Source organism: Mus pahari, chromosome 1 (genome assembly GCF_900095145.1).
Source record: "Mus pahari chromosome 1, PAHARI_EIJ_v1.1, whole genome shotgun sequence".
NCBI classification, from domain to species: Eukaryota; Metazoa; Chordata; class Mammalia; order Rodentia; family Muridae; genus Mus; species Mus pahari.
The window spans coordinates 151,822,186-151,849,984 of NC_034590.1; the positions used below are offsets into that span (position 1 = coordinate 151,822,186).

Genomic DNA, 27,799 nt, shown 5'->3' on the forward strand with positions numbered 1-27,799 from the left:
GGAAGGAAGGAAGGAAGGAAGGAAGAAAGAAAGAAAGAAAGAAAGAAAGAAAGAAAGAAAGAAAGAAAGAAAGAAAGAAAGAAAGAAAGAGTTCCAGGTCATCCTTGCCTCCATCCAAGGAGAGTTCAAGGCCAGCCTGGGCTATATGACACTGTGTCTGAAAACAAAGGACTGACCCAAGAGGCAAATCAAAGCAACTGAGTCGGCAAACAGCATCCATGTCTACTGTGGCACAGAAAACACACCGAAGGGGCCCAAGGCAAACCAAGTACATCACTCTGCAAGGAGGAACTCCAGGCTAAAATGAACAAGTTACCACGCATGTGCAGATCCCGTCATGCCCCGTGCTCAGCACACTAAGAGTGTTGCTACACTCGGTGTCAGAAAACTCCCCATGAGTCAGTGCTACTACAATATCCACCTCACAGCAGAGAAGCCAAGGCACTTCTGGCACGGACCCAAGCTGCACATGAGGCACATGAGGAAACGTGCAGCCCTGAAGTGCCCTGCTCCAGAGCCCTCCCAGACCTCGCCACACACGGGCCCACACACGTCAGGACTTGGCTAAACAAGCACTGTATGTAAATAAATAGGAAAGACTTTTCAACCTATAGAGGTCTCTGAAAATACTCTCAGTAAGGTGCAGGATCAGAAGAATCCTGAGTGACATACACATGTGGTCCCCTGCCTTCCATCCCTACCTGCAGGTTAAGGAGACCACGGTGGGACCTATTCCCTGGAAGGAAACGTCTCCAAGCTGGACACTGAAGAATCTCAGGTGCATAAGCCACAGAGATCTGTCCCCCGTTCTGTCTCCCCTGCTCTAAGATTTCCATCCCCATCCAAGACTAAAAATACTTGAAACACTTTTATTTAGATCTTGACTCTTAAAAGCATAACTTAGCTGTTCTACATGCCGGATAAAGGAAGTGTTTGGTTAGCCCACAGTCTGGGGATAAACATGATTAAATTGTGTATTTTGCATCAATCATCTAGATTAAGAAATGCCACAAAGGTGTGAAAATGTGCCAAATTTTATCAAACATATATTTAAAATAACTGCAGCTCATTGTACGTCAATTATATCTCACTGAAAGGAAAGGGGGCTCTTGTAAAGCAGACCTTGTATACACAGTGTATGGTACAGTTCTTCATAATTGTGGGTGGGAAAATCATTTGCATTGTAAGTGGTAATGTTGCTGTTGGTGACCTTAAGATATACAGAACTCTCAGTGAAGTCTGCAGTTTTGTGATTGGACGAGAGAAAGGGGAATGTGAAATGACTTACCAGAACTCATGCTGGAGGCAGGCGAGTCTTCCCAGATGCAGCTCTGGAGGGCTCTGCAGAAAAGCACACAAGGGAGTTGATGAACAGCAGCCGAATGATAAGTCCCCACAGATAGTGTCAAACAGAGCTGAACTGGGAGCCACGCGCGGCTGGCCAGGCTTCCGGTTCACCACTAGTCACAGATTTCAAGGACTTGGGGCATCTCACTAAACTTCCTTGCTTTACTTTGTCAGCCTGGCAATGTTTAGATACAATCCCAGATCTCTTCAAGCAGCAAGTCAATTAAAAAAATTATAACTTTGTAAATGTTCAAACAAAACAAAACAAAACAAACAAAATACTATCATCAGAGGTTAATATATAATTGTGGATGTTTACAGTGGGTGCTCACAATGTACCAGGAAATGTTCTAGGTGCTTTAAATAATTTGACTCATGACAGCCAAGCACTAACACAGAGGCACATGGAGGTGACATAGCTTGCCTAACTATGCTGCGGTTGATCACAGAAACTAGGCAGCCGGAATCAGGGGCCAAGTGCCTTGGCACTGCCCTTCTTGCTTATGGGCAGACATTATCATCAATGTTCAAGTGGATATCCCTCAGAATTAAGAGGTCTCAAACCAAAGGAAGCTTACAATGTGTGACCTTTCATTATCATCTGTCTCTAACAAAAGGCATCCATCTGTTTTGGTTTGGATGGCTTGGATAGTAATGAAGATCAAGCCCAGAGTTTCAAGGGTACACTAACTAAAGACTCGACCTCTAAATTACATTGATGCTCAAATCAAACTGTATGAATTAATATGCTCTGACAAGTAAGTTGGCTGTAGAGGTGTGTGCCTGTAATCCCAGGGAGGTACATGCAGAAGGATCAGGAGTTTAAGGTCGTCCTCCCCACATAGTAAGTTTGAGGCCAGTCTTCACTACATATGATGGTATGTTGTGTACAACCATACAATTTTAATCGTGCCCAATCTCATCTGAAATTAAGCAGGGTTGGGTCTGATTTGTACTCATATAGGAGACTATATGTAGGCACACACACACACACACACACACACACACACACACACGCACGAACACACTATAATATTGACAAATAAACAAGACCCTATAATTACCACCAAAGTCACAACATACAGCATTCCCATCGTCCCCAGGAAAGGTCACGATGTCACCTTACATCTAAGTATGTCCCACCAAGCTCTTAGGAACCATTGACCACTTACTTAGCATCCCCATGGTTTGACAATTTTCTAGGATCTTCTACAGATGGTACCACGTACATATAACCTTTTTTGTCTACCTTCTCATGTTTAGTATAACCCTTTCAAAACACCAGTGGTTATCTTTATATGTGTAAGTCCCCTTCTGGACTCTGCTCTACCCACTGAGCTATCTCTATCCAATAGCCCACTAGCTTGCTTACTACTTCCTACATAACCCTGAAATCAGTTTGTCTACTTCATCCCTATTCAAAATTTTTTTTGCCATTTTTGATCCTTTACATTTCTCATGTGTCTTGTTTTGTTTTATTTTTGAGATAGGATTTTACACTGTAAGCCAGGCCAAACTATAGCTCACTGGATAGCCCTAATCTGCCTCAAACCTGCTGAGATCATCTTACCTTGACCTTCCTAGGGCTGGTATACCCAGCTACGTCTTTTGCATTTTCATGTGAAGTTTAAATTTTTCACAGTGTTTTTTTCTCAGAGGAACAGAATTAAGGAAAAGAAAGAAAAATTCTGCTGAATTTCTAGCAGAATTTTGTAGATTTGGTAATCACTTGGGAGCAAACTAACATTTCCACAATATTTAGTGCTCCAGTGACTGAGCAAGGTCTTTCTCTTCCTTTAGCCAGGTCTTCCTTGATTTCTCTCACCAATGTTTTACAGACTTCAAAATGAAGGCCTTGAGCTCCGACTGGCTCCTCCCACCCAGGGCACCTCTGCACTTTCATCCTCACACCAGTATCCAAGGATACTGAAATGGATGAAATGTTAGACAAAGAATTCAGGCCTAGTTTTCAACATCACCAAAACCTCAATGAGTCAAGTAAGCAGACAGATAAAACTCAAAAGTCAACTGAGTGAGAAATTCTACAACTTCAATTACCAATGCAGAGTCAGTTCCTAAAAGAAAAATGTCGAGCAGGACAGGTTAACGAATTCCAATTTTGGTCCAAACATCCCCAATTCAGTAAAAATAGCAAACCTGTACAACAACAAAACGAAGAAGAAATCAGTCCAACCCTTCAACAACCACCCAGACGTACAGGCCTCCACTTGCCAGTTACAGATGCTAGAGCCAGTTACATGCTCTCAAAAACAAGATCAAGCCGTTTGCTTCCTGGTAGAAACTCATCCACCAGCCAAGACATGCACAACTGGAAGGATGGGCAATGGCATCCCAAAAGAGCAGCCACTGTCAATAGAACAAAACCCAATGCTGGTGACAACTCAATACACCTCTGATGAGAAAGGACATCAGTAAGGCCATGGTGGGAATCACTGAAGAGCTCCTCCCGAGACCCCAGGAGAGAACTACCACATGACACAGTTATGTGAAGACACCTCCCCATCTTCATTCTTAAGCCACTCTTCACAAAAGCCAGATCATGGAAGCCTTGGCGTGCATCAGTGCATGAATGAGAAAGGTGCCAAGTCTAACAGTGAAGTAGTAATTTGCAACTAAGAAGAATTATGTCCTTTGTAGGGAAACAAAACTAGAGATCCTATTATGTGAAATAAACCACACTCAAAAAATAACATGGTTTCATATGTAGAATTTTAGTTCAGCATTCGTTGTTGTTCTGTCTTTTGAAGAAAAGGTGTAAAAGCACAATTGGAAAGAGTTAAGGAACCAGAGATGAGGGTCAAGAAAGATACTAGGAATAGCAGTAAGTGAGACCAAAGGACATTCTATGCATAAAAGTGTCACAAGTGTGAGGATTATTGTGAATTGTCAGCTTGACAGAACTGAGAATCATGGGCCTCTGCAAATACCTGTGAGATATTATGTTAATTATGTTAATTGGGGTAGGAAGACCTGCCCACTGTAGATGGCACCATTCCTCCTTGACTGAACAGAATGGAGAAAGCCAGCTGAGCCCCAGGCAAGAGGTCGCTGCTCTCTGTTGTTGGGGTTTCTTTAAAAATAATAAAGAATTAATTACATCAGATGTAGAACTCAAATATTTATTTTACATAACAAACCTCACTGGGGAGATGGCCCGGCCAGTAACGCACTTGCCCTCTAACACTGTGACTAAAGTATGGCTCCCCAGCACACCATAAAAGACCAAGTGTCTGTAATGCCGGTACTGGGGAGGTCGAGTCAGGAGGGCCCTGGGACTTGCTGGCCAACTAGACCAGACTAGCTAACTGGTCAGCTCCAGGGTCAGTGAGAGACCCTGTCTCAAAAATGGGGTAGAGAAGGGATTCAAATAGGTACCCTGCATTGACCTCTGGCTCATGTAGACTTGTGCATTTGCACCAAGAAACAAGCACACAAACCTTCTGGCACTTAGTTGCTAAAATTTACTTTTAGGCCATGCTCTAAAACACGATTTGGTTGAACAAATAGTGGCATACCCAGGAGCCTTTGGGTAAAAGCCCAAAAGATAAAAATGACTCCTCCTAGTATCAAAACCAATCAACTGCAAATGGTCATTTATTTCCTAGGAACCTAGCTTGGTTGGGCCAGCTTGGGTGGGCCAGAGAGAGAGAGAGAGACAAGCCACCATCCTACACCTAGAGCTGCTGACCCTACCATACTTGGGCAGCACAGTACAGCACCAACACAGACATTCCATACAAGAACAAGATGTGAACAATCTTCACAGTTCAGAACGAGGATCCCGATCATCAACAGTTCCGCCGGGGCCTCTTCACTTCTAAGATCCTGTAATTCTAAGGCGAGCTTTGATGACAAAGAATGAATAATCGGCTAACAATCAAAAGTCACACTCATGCTTCCAGCTGAAACAGGATCAAGAAACTAAACATGAGCTATTCACTAAGAAGATAAGCCCCTACGTGGACAGTCTGGCGATACACAGCTGGAGAAACCAAATTTGTAGAAAGGAAGTCTTACCAGAGAAGGAGGCTCAGTTAGCCTCTCACACAGCACACTCTCCTCAGTACCACGGTGTTCTGTCTTCATGATGCCCTCTATCCCCAATGTAAGACAAGACTACAAACAGTCATGAATGAGCTTTGCCCCTGTGCCCACTCAGCCAGGAAGACCTACCTGTAGAGTCTTACCTTTAAATAGACAAGACTCCTCTACTCTGCTGCAGTTGCTTAAAATGGAGCCAGCTCCCCTCAGAACAAATGTTCAATCTCTGAAATCCAATCTGAGATGGGCTTTAGGTACAGGCAGCTATTTCCGATGCCTTGAGAAGGGCAGGCAGCCTGCTGAGCCCCAGAACGGTACCCAGCTTCATTGCTCAGGATTTGTCTATCCCCTGCCAGAAAGGCACGTCTCTCCAACTACTCAACAGTACCTTCTCAACTGCTATTAATGCCATTTCCCTTCAAATTCACTCTCTGCATTGTTGGACGGAGGGCAGAAGGCTCTTCAGAAAGTGGAGAGGCTAACTCTGAGCTGCAGAAACTTCCTTTCAAGGGGAAGAAACCAGGATAGGCTTGGCCCCGTCATTCGCTTCGATCTGGAATCCCAAGAATCAGCTGGGGGCTTGGAATACAACAGGCTGGTGGTTTCTGGGGGAGGGAGTCCTAGGAAAAACATGTCAAAAAGGCCACCCCCTACATCTTCCCATTTCCTCCTGGAGTCCGTCCAACTCCGTTTCCGTTCTAACCAATTATCTGAAGCGGTTTTTAGAAAGGTCTCCCGTGAACACCCTCAGCCAAGTCCAACAATTTCTGTGCTAGACAGAGCCGCTCAGGTCTACGGACTACATTGAAGACAGTTAACTCCTTCTTCCTTCCCACAAGCACATTCTGACCCCTGAGTGTTGACAACGAATGACAGGAGTGGGCAATAAGGATCCTCCTGCAAGGCCAGGTCTCCTGTGGGTCTTCCAGAAGCTCGTGGCCACAGGGTCACGGAGCTGGCCCTTACTCCTTTCTGGCTCCATACTCACTTCCTTCAGGGTTCATGGGCTCAGAACAAGATGACTGCAGGCCTCTGGCCCATATCCATAGTGTCCCATATCCAGTGTCCCATATCCATAATGTCTCATATCCATAGTGTCCCATATCCATAGTGTCCCATATCCAGTGTTCCATGGGAGGAGGCTCTCATGAGCCCCAGGCCGCTGGACAGGCTCGAACCCACCCACTCCGCACCATCATTTTCACTTTGGCAATTATGCCTTTGGCAATCTCATTAGTGTTGACTTCCTGGGTTTTCCTCTGATAAATGAGGTCTATGGCTACAAAATACAGAGTTCACAAGTCTGGAATTTGACCCACGTCTTCCAAATACTGAGTTATAGTTTTATTTTGTTTTAAGTCTCCCTTCGACCAACTTCTTAGTTTTAAAGATTTGTTTTATATTTTTATTTACTTATAGAAGAGGGTGTTGGATTCCCTGGACCTGGAATTACAGGCAGTCGTGAGTGACCCAACCAAGGAGCCTAACTTAGGTCTTCTAGAATGTTCTTAACCATGGCGCCGTTTCTCCGGCCCTTCTACACACTTGCCTTCTACGGCACATCTCCTTTCTCAGGACAGCCTCCGCCATCAGGGTTTGGAATGCCAGCCCTCTACAGTTACCTAACAATCTGTATCACTTTAGAACCTTCCAATGGTACCCACCCCTCGTTGCCCAATACAAAGCCCAGACAAGGAGATCCAAGGCCTGGCTGGGTCCACTCCACTCCTAATCCTTTTCTGCCTGCCTTGTCCCTGCTGCCTTACACAAAGTCCACCAGACAGAGCTCACCCGGCTGGCAGGGTGGCCAGTAGTCATCTCTGTTCCCTAACATCGACTAGGAAGCCTGGGGCAGACCGAGCATCCAATAGCGCTGGTGAGGAAAAAAATCTGTCCCCTGAGAATATTTCTAAGGGCACCATCCTCTCTCCTCCCTCACTACCCCCTCCACAACCCCTCCACTACCAGACCTGGTAAAGCTGTTCTTCCCAGCTCTTCCTTTTCCTTGCCCCTGTACCCTCATACCTACCACTCAGCTCCACCCTCAAAGTTCTAGACCATGCTTGACTTTAAGAAGCCTCAGACCCCTCCTACCCCACGTGCTGACTTGAGCAAGAAAGAACTCCTGTATCTGTTTCCAACAAGAGCATCTCTTGCCCCAAAAGTTAGTCAGGCAGCACAAAAAGGAAAACCATTTGTCAGCCAAGTCCACCAATCTACAACAGTGTTCCTTTAGCAAATACTAAGCACCGGGACAGTGCCTGGCTCCACTGCTGCTTCTAAGACCATCACAAGACGCTGGACAGGAGGTGTGCCTGGAAGATGCGTGTGGGATGGAAATCCACGCCAGGATGTTTGGTAAGGTAGAACAGCTCAAGACCCAGAGACTCGGTGGGCACACACCTGAGGCTTAGGTTACCCCACCCCTCGCTGCCAGACTCCTGACTTGGAACACATGACATGCGTCTCACATAAAAGAGATATGACTACAGGTCATATAGGCTCGAGACAGAGATCTCCATGCCAATGAGATACCTAGAGGAATGGAGGGCGTAGCCAATAAGCTTCCCTTCCCAGACATTCCTCCCTTCATAAGGTATTTAATCTCAAGCCCACCCTGAGAAGTGAAGTAGGGTTTTATGCATCCACTTTGACCACGGTAATAAATGATTTGACCACAGACCGTTTCTTTTCATTGGGATTCGCCCTGGGGAGTCATGGAGAAGGCCTTCACCTATAAAACCCGCTGCTAATCTTCCATAGAAGGCCTCTCTGCACTCCCAGTCACAACCGCCACCAAGACTGCCACCGTCCAGCCAAGGACTCTCCCAGTGGGACCAGCTGGAGCTCCTCTTTTCCACCTGTCCCCAGGCTACCCCCAGCCCTCAGGCCCCCACTCTGTGCACCTGAGTGTCCAAGGGTCTGAGAACTCCACAGCCCTAGCCTTGCGGCAGGCTCTGGCTATCCCACACCTCAGACAGTGCTTCCTAAGCCCAAGTGGTGCCTACAGCCTAACACCCTGCTGGGGAGGTGTGGGGTTAGTGCAATCAAACTCCCCTCCCCGAGCAGCTGAGCCCTGTGGCAGATCTGACAAGGGACCCACAACTCTACAGACAGTGAAACAGTCAGACGTCTCTTCTGGTGACAATCTGGACAAAGTGTGACTGGGAAGAATCTAAGAATGAATAAATATAAAAGATTTCAACTAACCAGTTGCATTATTTCTAAAGTTACCCCAAATGTCACAGTTGTATAAAAAAAAAAAAAAAAAAAACACTGATCTTAACATGCCACAGGACCCATACACTCTAACTCTATGTGTAGCATACATGACAAGATAGACCATGTCCAAGCCATCAGGACCCACCCACCTAGAAATGGCACTTCACACAGGGGGCTAGGCCCTCCTACATCAATATGAAATCAAGAAAATGCCCTTTAGACTTCCTCATAGGCCAGTCTGAAGGAGGCAATTCCTAATTTGAGATTCCCTCTGCTCAGGCGACTCTTGTGTCAAGTTGACAAAGCCAAACAAAACTAAACCGAAAAACAGCAAAATTGCCCAAAATGTGTGAAACTAGACTATTTTGAATGTTCACATTTTGGGATATCTAGTATTTGCATAAAAATGAAATGAATGAGGGTTCTAAGATCTACATGAAATTTCATCACGCCTAATGGCTATAGGCCAAAAATCAATCTACAGCACTCTCCGCATTTGCTTTCCACCCATCACATGAGACAGAGTTGGGCCTTTCTACTTGTGATATCACTCTGGCAGTCAAAGTTTTGGGTTTTAGAGCATTTCAGATTTGGGGCTTTAAGATCAGAGATGTGGGGCTGGAGAGATGGCTCAGCGGTTAAGAGCACCAACTGCTCTTCTAGAGGTCCTGAGTTCAATTCCCAGCAACCACATGGTGGCTCCCAACCATCTGTAATAGGATCTGATGTCCTCTTCTGGTGTGTCTGAGGACAGTGACAGTGTACTCATATAAATAAATAAATCTTTAAAAAAAAAAATCAGGGATATTCAACCTGTAAGACTTTTTTTTTTTCATGAAAAGTAATTTTTCTTAGCTCATATTTGATACCTGTAATCTTTAAACTTTCAAGAGAAAATTCTAGCAGACAAACTAAAAAACTGTGACTAATAATCTTGTCTATGAGAACTCCACACGATGCCCTTTTCCACTGGATTAACTGGTGACCTGACGTGCAGAGTTCTAACATTAATCATATCTACTGCTTTTGCTTGTGAGGCCAGGCTACTCCACTGTAACTCCTTATGAGGACTCAGGGGACATGGAGTGACTCAAAGGTTCTGCCAGATTTCCTAAAGAAGCGACTGCACCAAATATCTCATTTTAAGAGGGTTACAGGGACTGACAGGCAACAACACACACAGCCCCTCCCTGAGACACTAACCTTCCCTCCTCCTGCCAATTCCCTGCTCCTCTGTCTTAGCATTCCAGAAGCCTTAGCTACTTCACAATCCCGTTATACGTGCAACTCAGGGCATACAAAGGTTCTTAAACATGCATTGTTAACCAAGACAAGCCTTAAAAGTGAAAACTAGTCCCTTTGTGTTTCCCAAATATGGTCCTGTCTACAGAACCCAAACAAAACTGTCTGACTGCGGCATCCAGTGAATTTGGAGCTCTTCCCTTAAGACAATCTAGAGAATTCAAAACAGGGCAGATTCCCAAACTCATTAGATAAAAGTAAAGCATCGTCACAAAGATTTATACATAGTCTTAAAATACGGGCAGGCCCCTGGCAGAGACACCACATGCTTTCTGAAGGGGTCACAACACAACGGGAACCCACTGAGAAATCACCAATGGGTGCCTCTCCAATTCCCTGCAGAGTCCAGGCTGGGCCATGGGCCACACGCAGGTAAGTGGGACTGAACAATGAGTGCTGTGTGGGGCTGAACAACAGGCCTAGGAAAGCCTTTGGACAGGGGCCTGCTGGCCTCCAGGAATGGCAGAAGCCCGGGTCTCCCACACAGCAGGACTGTCAGTGCTAACAGACAGTCCACACAGTTGCTGTTCCACCTTCCTCACATGCTATGAATTCCCTGAGGCCATTGGTTCACCACATCCTATGTAACACAGACCTTTACAGTACAGGCCATGCCATGCTCAGGAATGAGAGAACACGGGCTCCATTCACTAAAAGGATTTTGTGTCTTCTGCAAATACATAAACCTAAATGCCTCAATTCATAATACTGACTTATTCAAAATTTGCTTGTTTTCCTTAAATTTTCAAATATCACTGAACAGTATACTGACCTACCCCAAAGTCAACACAGAACACTGAAAACATTATCTTTTCCGAGAACGCCTCACTTCTCAACGGTATTTGCCTAATAGCTGAAGTGGAACATGTATACACAGGCCCCAAATCAATAACCCCAAAGTCACAGTTTGAGGCCAAGGACCATTCCTGTCTAACTGTGGTAACTGTAAGGCTGCCCCAACTCCGGCTGTGCACACAGGATTACATTAACTATTCTTCTCTAATTCCTTCTTCCTTTTATTAATGTTAGGCTGGTTTTTTTTTTGTTTTTTTTTTTTGTTTTGTTTTTTTTTTGTTTTGTTTTTTTTAACAATCAGGTATCAAAACTGCACCCAAGCATCTGATAATAGAATGCAAGCTCCTGAGGTGGGTTTTCTTTAAGAGTAAAACCTCCAAAGCGTTCACTGAAGCACCAAGCTGACAGCAAGCAATCACCTGTGCTCAAACCTATGCTGCCTATCAAACCAGACTGCCTGAAGCAGCATGGCATGTCATAGCATCGATACTTTAATACAGGAAATTAATACACAACGAAAACAACATCTCGGCTTCAGGTAGAGTGGCTGGCCTTTTGGTATCTGGGGCCCACTCTTATTCCAGACTCATGTGGTGCTTAGCAGCTGCTGGAAGCTAACCAGAGCCAGAAGAAATAGATTTGAGCCAAATCTGGCCAGGGCTGTTTAAGTTAGAAAACCCCTTAATTTGTCTGCTTTATTTTACTGACTTAGAAGATGAGATTAATAACACCTAATTTAATAAGTTGTTCTTCTCCAGGTTAAAGTTTTAAAATATGCATTTACATGTTAACGGCAGGGTAACAGGAGAAGTACTGTCACAGAGAAGGCAGCAGGCTGGCCTTTCTAATCCTCTGTTTATTATGTGGCCAGACAGCTGGTTACAAGCCCTCATCCTGAGGTGGATGCTGCTACTGCTGTCTGCACCAGGCTTTACCAACTGCAGTAGTTATCAAGCACCAAGAATTAAGTCCCCAGCTTGACCTTCCCATGCAAAACCCTGGGTAACTGCCCCCTCGGAAGGGCATGTCTCAAGAAACCAAACCATCACTATGGACACATGATACATTCATGAGAAGCCCCTGCTTTCACACTACTAAACAAACAGATGGACGGTCTGCATTTCCCCAAAGCTGGCTGGGAACCAGCCACTTTACATACGTCATTTCTAATCCTCAAAACCTCCTTACAATGGAAAAACTGAGCCTCAGTAACAACAGCAAGACTCAATGAACAGTCAAAATGACGGGCCTGGAAAGATGGCTTAGCAATTGAGAGCACTTGCAAAGAACATGGGTTCAATCCCTAACACCCACATGGTGGCTCATAACCATCCATGACTCCAGTTCTAAGGGACCAAAGCCCTCTTCTAACGCTTGTGGGCACCAAGCATATACATGGTACATATACAATCACACAGGCAAAATATTCATACACATAAAAATGTAAAAATATAAGTTAAATAAATAAATAAATTTAAAGTTGTAAAACAGTACCTGCCTAAAGCAAGACACTCCTCCTACACAGACTGCACTGAGCACACACTGATGGATTACTTCAGAGCACTTTATCTGTGGCACTGAGAGGTTGGTCACTCTTGTCAACCAAAATTAGATATAGGGCCTACCCTAGAGAGATATTCTTACTCGTATATTTTTTAAGATTTATTTATCTTATGTATATGAGTACACTGTAGCTGTCTTCAGACAAACCAGAAGAGGGTGTTGGATCCCATTACTGATGGTTGTAGACCATCATGTGGTTGCTAGGAATTGAACTCAGGACCTGTAGAAGAGCAGTCAGTGCTCTTCACCACTGAGCCATCTCTGTAGCCCTGAGAGGTGATAGTCTGGGTGAGAAGAAAGAAAAGACTACTCGATACAACTCAGAAGTTTCCATCCCCGGCATTCTCTCCCTAACACACACACACATACACACACACACACAAAGGGAGAGAGAGAGAGAGACAGACAGACAGACAGATAGACAGACAGACACAACTGGCTCTCCTCTCTGTCCCTTATGAGGCAGCATGACCTGCCTTTTCCTAATACAATTCTGTGAATTTTAATTTCTGTAATGAGCAAAGTAGCTTACATATGTTACAGGCAATCACTGCCTAATCTGGAGATAAACTTGTCTTCTACTCCTTCTGGTCATAAGAAGCTGTTCTCAGGGGCTGGAGAGATGGCTCAGTCATTAAGAGCACTGTCTGCTCTTCCAGAGGTCCTGAGTTCGATTCCCAGCAATCATGTGGCAGCTCACAACCATCTGTGACCTGATGCCCTCTTCTGGCATGTAGGTGTACATGCAGATAGATATAAATAAATATAGATATAAATAAATAAAATCTTTAAAAAAAAAAACAAAAAGAAAGAAAAAGAAAAAGAAGCTCATGGCACCTGAGCCGGAGTTCCCACAGAGGCATCTAATACAGCTCACAGAGCAGAACACAGGGAAGGATCCGTACAGAAGACCATGCAGAAACGTAGACATCCCCAAATGGCCTTGGTCACTACGCGGTGGCATTCTATCAGGCCACTAAGCTCCAGATGAGTACCACAGACGCTCCCTGATCCAAGAGTCACTGCTGCTGAGAAGTCTTCAGGATGCACCAGAGCAGTGGGGAGCAAGGGGGCAGGAGGGCGCGCCAGCCCTGAGGCACATATGAAAAGTCCCAAGGTACAAGTGTCCTCTGCCTGAGGGAAAGCTTCCTGCAATCCGGCTTCGAAAAGCTGCACAGGACCCTTGATTACAGCAACCACAAGTGACCATTTCCACATTTGCCTTTTTTTGCTTATGGGTAGCAAAACCTGCCATTCAGAGGGAATCTGGTCATCTAAGCATGCTCCCTAAATATCATTCTGTGTTTGCTGCCCATAGGGAGGCTTCCCCCCCCCCCCCCGCCCTACTGCTTGATGGCTGACAAGAAAATTACCAGGAACAAAAAGGTGTTGACAATCCTGTAGACCTCAAAGAGGCTAAGTAGAAAAACTGCAAACAGAACAAACTCATCAAAACAGAACAAAAGCTGACAGAGTTAGATGTTTGCAGGATCGGTCTAAAGCTAATCAATGTTAACGAGAGTGATTAACCCCAAATGATCCGGTCTTCACAACTCACACCTGATCTAAACATGAGAAACTGGACAGAGCTGGGTGTGGTGGCACACATCTGTAATCCCAGGATTTGGGGGGGATAGAAATAGGAAAACCAGAACTACAAGGTCATTCTTTTTTTTTTTTTTTCCCAAGACAGGGTTTCTCTGTGTAGCCCTGGCTATCCTGGAACTCACTCTGTAGACCAGGCTGGCCTCGAACTCAGAAATTCACCTGTCTCTGCCTCCCGAGTGCTGGGATTAAAAGCATGCGTCACCACGCCCGGCCCTACAAGGTCATTCTTACCTACACAAGTACAAGGCCAGCCTGGGCTACATGCGCCCCTATCATTGCACAAAAACCAGCACTCACATAAAAACCAGGTGTGCCAGTGCATGCCTACAACCCCAGGGCTACAGAGGCAGACACGAGGCTTGCCTTCAAATGTGTCCAGATAATGAATGGTACTTTCTCAAAAAAAAAAAAAAAAAAAAAAAAAGGTGGGTGAGTAAGATGGAAACGCCCAGAGAAAAAGAAAGACTCAGTGACAAAGAGCACTCACTGTTCTTCCACAGGATCTGAATTCAGTTCCAAACACTACAGGCAGCTCACAACCTCACAGTCCTCTCTAACTCCAGTGCCAGGGCATTGGACACCTCTGGTCTCCGAGGGCTCCTGTACTCCTGTACACAAACTCACATGAGGTCAAACACACCTGCATACAACTTAAAAATAATAAAAAATAGATCGCAAAAGAAGTAAGGTGGAGAAGGAATAAAGACACCAGATGTTAGCCTCTAGCTAAGAGACAGACAGACAGACAGACAGACAGAGCTCAAGAGCCACTAGTTGAGGGCTCTGCCTTCTGGGGTTAGTTGCAGAAGACAGCAGAGGCAAGAATGGGAGCTCATCATTAAGAGAACAACTCTAACCAGCACAGAAGAGTTCTAAGTGCCTGACGCTGTCTCTGCTAACACTGTAAACCTCTGTGTCCCGACATGCCAAAGGAGTAAAATAACGCCAAGACTCCGGTTACAAGGACTCAGGGGCCTCTGCCCGTCTATATACTGCTGTGCACACAGGAAGCGCTTCATACGTGAGCGCCATGTTGACGTGACTGGCTTATTTTCTTCTTGTCTCCCTCTGACCCCAAAAGTAGAAGAGAGTTGGAGATGAGTAGAAATTCTGGTTAATGGAATGCTTCTTTAGTCACTGTTTAACTGTAACTGCAACCCTCTGGGTCCAGCATGAAGAAGGAAAAGCCACTGCCAGGAATGAAGGTTTTCTTGCCACAGGCAGAGAATATTTAACTCCAACCTTGTGGTGACTCTACCCAGGACCCATGCTTCTACAGTCTGGAGGCTGCAAGACAGCAAAGTCCTTGGCCATCTGTGACAAAGGTTAATCAGTGATCTCGATGGGGGCTGGGAGAAACATCCAGTCACCACCGTCTGCTCTCAGGAAGGTTTCGTGTGGCCAAAGGAACCCAGGCAGCCTCAGAAGTCTATAATTGTGGACTTCCTTCTGTTTCCTCAGAACAATGCAAAGCCAGGCTCTTCTATAAATATGTAAAGACTATAATGGGGGTGGCAGGGAGGAGGTGGATCTAAAACGTGCCTAAAGCCCTCAATAAAAACAGGAATATTTGAACTCTCAGAGTGGTAATCAAGCACTTGAAGCTCCCGCCTGCTAAAATCACAGCTGTTTATTACCTAACCAGCAAACTTAAATGCAGAGAAGCCGACGTGGTGGGAAATGGAAATCCCAAACGCCAACGCAAGTTCACCAACAGGCTTGCTTAACTGTCCCCAGTGGACATGGAACTAAAAAACACCAAGGATTTAAAATATATTCCTCCTTCACTGATGGCTACCTCAAAACTAAAGAAGAACAGGGTGAGAAGGCTGGGGATTAGGCCCTAGGCCCTGACCATGGGTGAGAGGGCGGAAAAGGCCCTTTCCTGGAGCCAGGCAGCCCCTGGCAATTACTTACTTTACAGGAAAAAGTGTCAGAGTCCTTCCAGCGAGGGAAACCCTTCTCTGGCCACTGGACTCAGCAAGCTCATTAAATTCCGAATGAAGCCAGCTGCCCGGAAGGCAAAGGGCATCCCAGCTGGGGCTCTGGAAATTCCTAGCTAAGAAAATAAATAGAGTGCCTGGGTCATGGGAACTCAGATCTCAGTGCTGGAAGGCAACTAACAGTCAGAAAGATAAGGATGTCACCCCAGAGTGGGCCCTCCCAGCTGAGAAGCTGAGAAGCAGAAATGTCATCTGGCAAGACACAGAGGACATGTTGGGGGTTCCTACTGCTCCTCCCAACCCTCGGTCTTTAGAGAGGTTTAAATAGAGGAAGAAATGATGGGGGAGGAGGTAAAGACACATAAAATAAGGATGAGAAGTGGATCAATGTTAGCCCTGGCTTAGAGAATATCAATAGGGAAGGGGCAGAGACCAATTATTAAATTACCAAAATTAGTTTGTTTTTTTTTACCAATATGTATTTACTTTTTAATTGATAGCTACTTACATGATGACGAGTTACATAAAGACAATTTATTTCAAGTAGACCATATATTTTGCCCACACTGATATAGAGATTTAGATACATATCAAACTATTCATAAATCAAGGTTTCATCTAAGTCTTATTTCATTCACTTCCTGACACTATGAGGTCACAGGGCTGGGGTGGCGCTTAACAGTGAAGTGCTTTTCTTCTATACACCAGCTCCTGGTTCCATCCCCCACACCAACCAACCAACACCACCTCTCATTCAAATTGGGCATGGTGGCTCAGATCTATAATCCCAACATTTGGGATAAGAAGCAGAATGACAGCATGTTCAAAGCCAGCCTAAGCTACATAGTGAGATCCTGGCTTTAAGGAGGGGGGGGGGGGNGGTTTCAATTAAGCATAGATATATCATATGGAATCTTTTGTTTGTTTGTCTTTTGAGTCAAAGTTAAATAAAGTGACAGATTCTCTGATATCCACATTGTCAATTTTTGTTTGTTTGTTTGGTTGGTTGGTTGGTTTGGTTTTTGGTTTTGTGAGACAGGGCTTCTCTGTGTAGCCTTGGCTGTCCTGGAACTCGCTCTGTTCAAAGCTGGCCTTGAACTCAGAGATACCCCTCTGAGTGCTAGGATTAAAGGCATGAGCCACCACTGCCCAGCTTTTTGTTGTTTCTCATAGATAATTATAACATCTTAGCCAGGCAACAACAAAAAATCCCAATAATATCTTTACATAAAACATGATGTGAAACTCACAAAGAATCAATAAAAAGTTAAAAAAACAAACAAACAAAAAAAACCAGACTCCAATTTCCTACTTGACTTTGATTTCATCACAAAAGTTATAACAAAGGGATGCTGATGGACCCTGCTAAGACACTGGGTCTCTCTCTTCACCCATCCCCTCCACATTTGCTGTTTTATAAATTCACAAGCATCATAATAAATGATTTCTCAAATACAAGCTTTTTCTTACAGACAGTAAAAATGTATTTTAAATTGCCACTTGATGAATTACAGAATCCAGAAAAACAACGGTAACATTTTTAAACTATTCTGTGCCCTTCCACTAAATTTTTAACCTGTACTTTTTTAAAAAAAAAATCAGTTTTATTGCTCAAATTGAGGACACAGTATACAATGCCTTGAACTTTCCAATCTCCTTCATACAGTAGTAAAATCCTGGGCTCAAAATACGTCGGCTTGGCTCTCAATTTTTCTGCATGAATTTGAACTCTCTAGATTTAAAAAAAAAAAAAAATTTCCAGCTAGAAAGCAAGTTAATGTGCATCTTTTGCTGATGTTCCACAGGGTGTCTGTTGTTCAGAAACTGCTATCACTGCAGGCTGTGGGAAGTGCTGCTCTAAAACACTTGTAGGGTCTGCTCCCAGATGGTTGCCTGAGGAGCCCTGTGGCGCCTGCAACCACTGCTCCTGGCAGTGAGGTTTTAAGGCAATAGTCCGAGAAACACTGACCAACACAAGTATAAAACACACAACCATTCAATGTCCACAGCCAAATCCAAGCCATCTCACGGAGCTGGAGATGGCTGAGGTATTTGTTCACTCATTGGCATAGTATTGATATTTTGTACTTATTGTGTCGGGCTTTCATTTAAGCAAGGAAACAGATTTTTTTTCTTCTTCTCCTGTAAAATTTTCACAGGGAATAAAGCAATGTGTGAGTGCAGTTCCACACACAGGGCCTGCTAGTCATGACTGCCGGCCCGGTCTGCAAGCAGCCTGGCGCTGGGTTACAAATGAGAAATCCAGTAAAAGCACAGGCATTTCTTATCTCAACACATCTCAGCTGGATGTTTGGGAGAGCAAAGAATTCAAAGGGGCCCTGAATGGAAAGCCATTTCACATCATACTTCATAGTGGCCAAAACCTATAAAATGTCGACACAACATAACAAGCAGATGTTTTGCTTTTTCATGAAAGTGTTTCTAACTCCCCACTTACATCCTACCATACAGTCCTAACAATGTGTGAGGGCTAATTTCACACCGCATCAAACCCTTTCCTCAGTTGGTTCCTTGAGACCATCATATTAAACATTCAGATCTCATCCGCCAGCACCCCAAACCCTCACAGAGGCACCCCACTTTCCTACTTACACAAGTTTGTGTCCTTGTTGGGTTTTTTTGGTTTTTTTTTGTTTGTTTGTTTGTTTTTTACAACACTGGGTCCAGTTTGCACTGCCCAGATGCCCCTGGATGTGTGGCCATCCACTGGAGCATGGTAAACCCTCTTAAAGACAACCTGCTCGCCCTTCTCCATCAGCCACCAAGTACCAACAGCTCAGCTAGGGTGAGGACTTCCTGCCTACCTCCCTTCTTCACTGCATCAAGCTCTTAAAGCTCCCAGCGTCTCCAGTTATTTGTACTAAACACAGTGCCACTCAGTAACAATAGAATTTCTTTTGGCAAAGACATTAAAACAAAAAAAAATTTAAAGAGATTGTTCAAATATTTTACTTTTTGTGATAAAGAAACCCTTTTTCATTTCAAATAGGTTTCATTTTTTAAGTACTGTTCAAACTACAGAAGGAATGGATGTAAGCACACACTAAATAAATTAAATAAAAAGACCCAGTGTCACTTCCCTGAGACACACTTCATATGATTTAGCTATAATTTGTTACATTATCTGGCCATGATAATAATGTATGCATGGTATTTCCTCTTAAGTATTTCTCTCTTGCTATGAAGGTTTTGAAATAAAGTTCTAATGATGCATGTATTTTTAACATCATCCATTCTTTCCTCTTTAGGTTTTCCCGACTTCAGAAATTTGTGGGTTTGTTTTTGTTTGTTTTTGTTTTTGTTCTTTCACAGTCAAGGCCTCAATTTGTAGCTTTGGTTGACCCTGAACTCACCTATATAGACCAGGTTGCTCCCAGAAAAACTAAGACCAACTTTCCAGAAATAGCATTTCACTCCCCGATGAACATGCCTCTGACAGAGATTTCAGCAAATTCCTCACGACTCTGCAGCACAAAGTGCTTTTTCTTACGTGTGGGGTCGAAACAGCCTCAAGCTGTGCTTCCTGCTTCTTCTCAACTACCCAAACCTGCTGTATCTGACTTTGCTAGTGTGGTAAGTCCTGCCACCATCGAGGGCTAGGCACACTTCAAAGACCATCTTATTAATCCTGATAACTCTTTGGTGTGGGAACTGTCACTAATTAAAAAAAAGGAGTGACTTGTTTCTTGGGGACACACTACCCACAAGAAATAGAACTGTGAACTCCTGTCTATCTGACCTTAACGGGAAAACCCAAGTCCTTCCTTGAATTCCATGGCCGAACTCATACATTTTGGGTCCTTCTGTTTGTTTTCAAAGTCCTCTCTGTGGCATTTGAATGGTGACTTGGAGAATGTTCTAAACAAACTATTCAATACATTTATACAGTTCCTGGGAGTCTCTGGGTGGCACCACAACCTGTGCTCCGGGATCAAACACACACACACACACACACACACACACACACACACACACACACTGCCCTTGATAGGCCTACTATCTGAGGCTCAGAGGTTGCTTAATGGCAAGTCACTGACATTTATTTTCAAAGCCATGTGATGCCCTCAGAGGAGGACAGTCAACAGAAGCTCCTGAAGTAGGCCTGTGAGCAGGTCTGAGTGAGCCCTGTCCACTAGAAGACCAGTGAAGGCGTCGTCTTTACATCAGTCGCCCTGAGGCCCTTCACAGCACAGATTCTAAAACTAGAAAGGTGAAAAATCCCCAAATAAGGACATCAGATGAAAATAAAAATTTTAAAAAACAAACAATCAAACAAATAATAAGATCAAATGACAAAATGGGAATAAGGTGCGGTGGCACACATCTTACTCCCAGCACTTGGGAAGCAGAGGCAGGTGGATCTCTTGAGTTTAAGGCTAGCGAGAAACCCTGTTTTGGAGGAGAAAAGAAAGAACGAAGGAAGGAAAGAGAAGGAGAAAGAAGGGGGAGGGAGAAAGTAAAAAAAATGTGTAAAAGAAAAAAAATGGACATTTTAAAAACTCTACTCAGTTCTACCTAAGGAGTCAGCTCCAATGCCAGGCACCCTAAGTCTAGCTAGTTGCTTACTCCTTTGACTTGGCTCTTGTCAACTCTAGTGGCAAAGATGTGCCCAGTTCCTCTGGCATAGATGTTAGAAAGGGACTGGGGGAGGGGTGGTGACCAGTGTATGTAAAATGCACCAGCCTGGGGTCCATATAAGTCAGTGAAACCTATTCAAGGCCAGCTCCTCTCTGAGCATTCACCTGAGCCGGACCAGTGCACCACAGAGCTTTCGGGAAGGCATACCATTTCTACAACAGTAAAAGCATTGGCCACACACTCCTGACCCAAGTTCAGTTCCCCACCCCACCCCAGCCTCTCGCCCAGATCCCACTATAAAAGCGTATCGCTGACACTCAAAAGTTGTCCTCACGCACATAGCAGTCACATGCACACTCACAACAGAATGAGCAAAAATTAAACTTAAAACCGTTTAAAAGAATACAGGGCCCAGTTCAGACATCAGCGCTACTCCCTTCTGTCAGTGCAGAAGCCTGGAGCAAGGTACTGTTTCTCCCTCTGGAAAACGATAGCCACCTCAGCACTCAGCTGCTGTGGCAGCTCCAGGTGTGGTGGGGACAACACTGGTAAAGCACTTGCTGTCTATGTCATTTTGTGTCCCGTGTATGTGACAGCTTCAACAACATTTACTCTTCCCTCAAAGGAGGCATCTCTTTCTGAAGGCAGGGTCTGGAACTGTGCACACCCTGCCATTTAACTTGCTCACGGTAGAACCCTACAACAGTCCGCATTTGTGATTTTTGGATTTTCCAGCTCTACGGGATACTGGAAACTCTCAGGCGTAGGAGACACTTGAGTGGAACTATCTCAGTTATCTATCACAGTGAAATTATCCAATAAACATCATCGCCAGGCTTCGTTTGTTCGGAAACACGTTAGAAATGGCCTCACTTGACATTTTCACTCTATTAATGGAAAAGCATTCTGAGTAAGACAGAGGAAGACAGCCCACAAGGTCAGAGTCAGTGTGGGACCTGGACGGGATGAAAGGAAGCTTCCCCATTCCTGTCTCAAGTTCTGCCCATCAAAGACGAGGCTTTGAGTCACACACAGCAAATGAGCTCTTCAAAGAAAAAAGCCTTTCAAAGAAAGCTTTTACCTTTGTGTTTACAGAGCAGATGGTAGGGAGAACGGCACACTTAAAAAAAAAAAAAAAAAGGAAAATTCTTTATTCGCTGCTAATATTCTTTCTGAATTTTAACACAGTGCCTTGGGTGCAGTTAAGGATGTTGATTTGATTTTACATGAAAAGCCAAATGATACTAGGAAACACTCTCTCTATAAATACCTTCCACATACAAACACCTGCTGTCCACAAAGAACTAAGAGGATATTCTGCATAAGGAAAGACCCTGGTTAATTGTGAACCCAACTTTTAAAGAATGACTGATTTCCAATTTTCTTCTGTGGGATGAGAGACGTTTAGAGGACCACTGTGGACATTAAAGACTGCTCCCGGGCTGGAGAGATGGCTCAGTGGGCAAGAGCACTGACTGCTCTTCTGAAGGTCCTGAGTTCAAATCCCAGCAACCACATGGTGGCTCACAACCATCTGTAATGAGATCTGATGCCCTCTTCTGGGGTGTCTGAAGACAGCTACAGTGTACTTACATATAATAAATAAAGAAAATCTTTGGGCCAGAGAGAGCGGGACCAGAGAGAGAAGAAAAAGTGTCTGAAGACAACTAGAGTGTACTTAGATATAATAAATAGATCTTTAAAAGAAAAACAAAAAACAAAAAAACCAAGACAGCTCCCAAGTTGCCTCATATATCCCAGATTTATTAGAACCACCTTGGGCTCAAAGTTTCTATCTCCTTGTATCAGTAATTAATTTTCCCTGACTTCTAATTTTTCAGAACTTCATAATGAATCAAGTCAGTAAGCATTACAAATAAAAATAGATACAAATCCTAACCAAGTGACAAGTCACGACAGGCACACCCACAGTTTACCACAGTAAACAAAATAGATTATGTTTACAGCCACACATGTAACATACGAAATCCCCCCACTGTGCAGCCAATGCTCATGTGACAACGCAGATTTAACAACCAACAAATTCACCTTAAACAAATGCAAGAAAGCACATGCCAGATTACTCTTTTTTAAAAACAAACAAACTAAAACCACTTCTTTGTGAGTGCAACTGGGGTCAGATAGGATCAGAAAATCCTGAACTCAAAACTCCTTCCCATTCTATATTAGGCGATTCAATGATCTCAAAAGTCAAAAAGTCGAAAGTTAGAATGTCACACTCTTCAAACTGACACAGCTCATTATAAAGCAACTAAAGATCTCAGTGGTCCTTTTCTTTGTTTCTTTTTTTTTCTTTTTTTTTTAAGTTTTTATTTTTGAAACAGGGTCTCTCTATGTGACCCTGGTTGTCCTGGAGCTTGCTCTATAGGTCAGGAGGCCACAAACTTAAGAGATCCACTCCCCTCTGCCTCCTCAGTGGCTGAATGAAAGGCAAGCACCAGCCGGGCATGGTGGCACACACCTTTAGTCCCAGCACTCGGGAGGCAGAGGCAGGCAGATTTCTGAGTTCGAGGCCAGACTGGTCTATAGAGTGAGTTCCAGGACAGCCAGGGCTACACAGAGAAACCCTGTCTCGAAAAAAACAAAAACAAAAAACAAAAAAACAAGAACAAAATAAACAAACAAACAAAAAAAAAAGGCAAGCACCGTCATACCCAGCTAAGATCCCAATTTTCACAGAGAGCTGCAAACACGGTCTGTGGAAAATCATCCACTTTACAGTGATTTTCCTCAATGAGTTCCAGAGTGAAAAGGAGAAGGGCTGTGCTTTGTGGAAGGTTGGGGGGCATAAGGGGGGGAAGGGAGAGCTGCAGTGTGTGCTTCTAGCCACAGTTGAGCCTCTTATGAAGATGGGAATCAGAGCGACACCTTCTGCAACTGCCCCCGGTCAATCACAGAGCCCTTGGAATTCTTGACAAGGAATAATAAGATTTTGCTAAAATACGGACCAGATTTTAAAAGTTCAGGTTCATGATTACAACCATTTTCTATGATGCTCAGTATATTTAAAAGGACAGAACTCAAAAAGGTCAACAAGCTGAAGTACCCAAGTAAGGACACCTCAGTCCCACTTGGGAGGGAGCAATCACAAGTGGGGAGGGAAGGAGAGACCTGGGAGGGAAAGTAGATGGAGATGGGGGTAGGGAAGGGGGGGAAGGAAGTGGGGCAGTGGGGTAGGGGAACCTAATTTGGTATTGGGTGAGGGAAAAGAACTGAAGCCCTGAGGGCCAGCAGAAAGAATGGAAACAAGGCAACCTCGGGAGGAAGGAGGTTGGTGGGACCCCAGAATGCACCAGAGACCTGGAAGGTGAGAGACACTCAGGACTCAAAGGGAGGGACCTTGGATGAAATGCCAGATAGAGGGAACTTACAGAGCACACCTCTAGCAGGAAGACAGGACATCAAGTGAGGGAGAGGGGGGCCATCCCACAGTCACAACTCTGACCCATAATTGTTCCTGTCTGAAAGAATTACAGGGATGGAAATGGAGAGGAGTCTGAGGAAAAGGAGGTCCAGCGACAGGCCCAAAGTGGGATCCAGCTGAAGGGAAGGTTCCAAGGCCTCACACTATTACTGAGGCAATGGAGTGCTCACAAAAAGGAACCTATCATGACTGTCCTCGGAAAGACCCAACAAGCAGCTGAAAGAGTCAGATGCAGATATTTGCACCCAATCAATGGATAGAAGCAGCTGACCCCTGTTGCTGAATTAATGGGAAAGGCTGAAAGAAGCTGAGGAGAAGGGCAACCCTGTAGGAGGACCAGCAGTCAATTAATCTGGACCTCTGACATCTTTCAAACACTAGACTACCAAACAGACAGCATACACCAGCTGATGTGAGGCCCCCAACACACATAAAGTAGAGGGGCTGCCGAGTCTGTGTTCATTCAGAGATGATGCTCCTAACCCTCAAGAGACTGGAGGCCCCAGGGATTTTGGAGGTCAGGTGGGGTGGGGGATGGAGACATTCAAGTGGGGAGGAGGTATGGGATGTGGGGGGGGCAGAGGGAATAAAATATGGAGTGTAAATTAAATAATTAAATGACTAATTAATTAATTAATTTGAAAAAAGGAATTCTGAGAGCAGGGGCAATAGTCTTCTGGAAAGAGCACAGTTAGTTACCTTACACCACACGGGCAGCCCTGGAAGCATGCAGACCAGTGACAGTAGACCGAGCAGGCTGGATTTATGTAATCAGGAATACAGTGTATGTATGTATATATATGTATATATGTATATGTGTGTGTATATATACATGTATATATATGCATACATACACATGCATGCATACATATGCATACATACACATGTATACATACTACACATATATACACATATACACATATGTAACAATTTATGAAAAAAGAGGCTATGAATTTGAAAGCGAGCAAGGAGGGGTACATGAAAGGACTTGTAGGGAAAATCGGAAGAGGAAAACGATAAAATTTGATAAGAAGGTAAACCTCAGTAGTTTCATCAGAGGGTTGACCCTTTTGTGCCTGAACAACTAACTCATTAGTGGTTTTGACACCTTAGACACAGGAAAGGTAAGTTCTTGTTTGAGAAAGGAAGAAAGTTCCCATACCACAGCTAATTGGATCTGTCTCCCTAGAAACATTACTAACCTGATCTTTTCATTCCTGGCTTTTAGTTCCTGAGATGATTATTATTATTATGTTATTGTATTTTATGTCTATGGTTGTTTTGTGTGCAGGTATGTCTGTGCCTCACGTGTGTGACTTGGATCACTGTGCATGACTTGTATCGTGAGTGTTAGATTCCCTGGAACTGGAGTTACACATGGTGGTGAATTGTCACATGGGTTCTGGGAATAGTACCTGGGTCTCCTGTAAAAGAAGTCAGCTAGTGCTCTTAATAGCTGAACATCTCCACAGCCGCTACTTTACTTTTTTTTAAATATAATTTATTTTAACTAATTTAAATAAACATTTTAAAACTCTCTAGAACAATAACTGTTTTTTGTTTTGTTTTGTTTTGTTTTTGTTTTTTTCCATTTTGTTCTGTCTTTGTTTTAAGGATTTAAGATGAAAGAATTCCACAGACCAGAATTCTTGGATTTTTTTAGGAATTCCTATTAGCTTTATTCTCTCATTTAGGAGATGTCTTGAGCAAGTTGGTGGGGGATAGGAGCTGTTTGATATTTAAGACCATTTAAAATTATGCCTGCCTTTCGAAAGAGTTGAAGGTGTGACAAGGTCAGGCCTTGGTGGAGCCTGGGGAGAGCTGGAGTCTTCAGCACTGTGGGGCAAGGAACTGGCCCAGCTTCAAAGTGGCAAGGCCTGGCTGGCTCCCCATGCACGATGGGATAGAGAGGGCAAAGACTGGCTCTGTTCCTATCTGGGGCCTCAGCCCTGTCTGCCCCTCAAAGTTTCCTGCTGCCTGAGAAAACATGTGAAATATTTCCATGAAGGGCCTGCTGTGTGGAAGCAACAGGAAATAAAGGTTTACTCCAGAGACTCCCCATGGACCTTGAGGTGGGGATCCACTGGCAATCACAGTCTTCCAAAAAAACTTATTATTCTTACCAGATGTTTGCAAAGGCAGTCTTGCACACAGTCTCTAAGAGGTGTTTTATCTTTTTATATTTTTATTTTTGGTATGGAAAGTATTTCAGTGTGAGAAGTACTGTTATTGAGTACTAAAGACTAACCCAAATGAAAACCAACGTGGGGACCCCACAGAAGTACTATGGAAATGTTGGGGTTAAGAGAAATGAAGTACTATATACTCTGGAACTTCCGCAGAGGAAGTAAAAACCAGTTCTTTAAATCCAACCTCTGTGGCCGCAAGATCAAAAGCCCAAAGGGTGCTTGCCACCAGGCCTGACGGCTGCAGTTTGCTCTTCAGAGCCCATGAAGAGGAAGGAGAAAACTGACTTTAAGTTGTCCTCCAACCTCCACATACAAGCACGTGTGCACACACAGTAAATAAATTAATGTAAAAAAATAAAATAAAATTTCTTATTTAAAAAGTAATCTTTATCAATTTCTAGCAAAGGCCTGCTCCGGCTAAAGAGGCTTCACCAGGCAACCATGGCCCAATTCAAACCTACATCCCATGATGGCCCTGTGCCAACCGTCTGCCCACCCCCTTCTCCAGTCTGCTAAGGCACCGGGTGAACAGTGTGCCCTTTCATTCTAGGCCCACTGCTAAGCTGTCCCTGAATGGGCCACGGGCCTTAAACACTTCACCTCTTCCTCCCCCTCTGAGGCCCTGCTAGCTAAGCTGTCTCACTCACGTCAAGACATCCAGCTCAGAACATGAGCTTCTACAGAGCCTCCTCTCACGCTGAGGAAGACTGAGGAAGGAAGGTGCTCACTGGCCACATGCAGCCCAGCAATGAACGGGGATCCAACAAGGTCATATTGCAATGTCAAAAAGTCAGAGCCCTGAGGTGAAGAGAGCCCGACAGGGCAGAGTGGAAACCTGGCTCCTCTCCTGGGGGTTCCCTTCCTCATCTGCAGAGTGTGACGTCATCACACCTACCCTGGGTGTTGTGATGATTGAATATGGCACGAAGAAAGCCTTAGATACAGAGAGAAATCGAGTCCTGTGTCACTCTTACCGCAGTTGCTTTCCCCACTCCTGCCTACGCCCTTTAAAAATAGTTCCTTTATTAAAATCTCCTCAAATTACCTGACTTGAATGTACCATATGTTTCCTGCCAGGCCTCAGATAAGCTCAGTAAATGACATTTTCCTTTCCCCATCTTCCCCACCTCCTCCAAAAGTACTATTTTCTTCCTTTAGACCAAAAAAAAAAAAAAAAAAATCTTCTTTTGAAACAATAAAACCTTGGAGCTAGAGAGATGGCTCAACGGTCGTTCTTGCAGAGGATCAGAAGTTTGAGTTTCCATATCCACTCGAAGGCTCACCACCTTGCAATTCTACTTGCAAGGGATCCAATGCCCTCTTCTGGCCTCTATAGGCACCAAGCATGCATGTGGTGTACATACATACATGCAGACAAAACACTCACTGACTAAATCTAACACTAGTGGGTGCACACGCACACACACACTTCACTTTTCACTGTTTATTCACTTCCATTCTTTTTAGGTCTCAAATCTGGACAAATGGCTGAGGTGCCTATTTAACATATAAAAGTGGACCTGGCTACCGGTCTCCCAGCATCCCTCAGTCCCTACCCATTACAGTGTATGGCTGGCATACCCCTCCCTAAATAATCCAGCTATCTTGGTTACCCAGACCCTTCGTCTACCCTTTACCCTCTTGGTCTCTTGGTGTCCTGGTTCTCCCTCTCTCCTCTTCCTCTCTCCTCACACGGTTCAGCTCTGGGTCCTGTTCACTCTGAA

At 44.3% G+C, this 27,799-nt stretch overlaps 1 protein-coding gene across 42 annotated transcripts in view; it reads right to left on the reverse strand.

Moving 5' to 3' along the window:
- The window catches only part of Sorbs1 (sorbin and SH3 domain containing 1), a 223,240-nt gene that overhangs the window by 109,407 nt on the left and 86,034 nt on the right, over nucleotides 1–27,799 (reverse strand). For 40 of the 42 annotated variants that reach the window (XM_029532539.1, XM_029532563.1, XM_029532559.1 and 37 more), the window contains exon 3: nucleotides 1,289–1,341. In XM_029532539.1, the coding sequence (XP_029388399.1) occupies nucleotides 1,289–1,298 (10 nt within the window). In that variant the 5' untranslated portion in view covers nucleotides 1,299–1,341. Of the gene's footprint in view, nucleotides 1–1,288; nucleotides 1,342–5,555; nucleotides 5,950–15,816; nucleotides 15,843–27,799 lie in introns of those variants that run through there. The other 2 variants (XM_029532574.1, XM_029532538.1) reach the window with 2 other exon arrangements.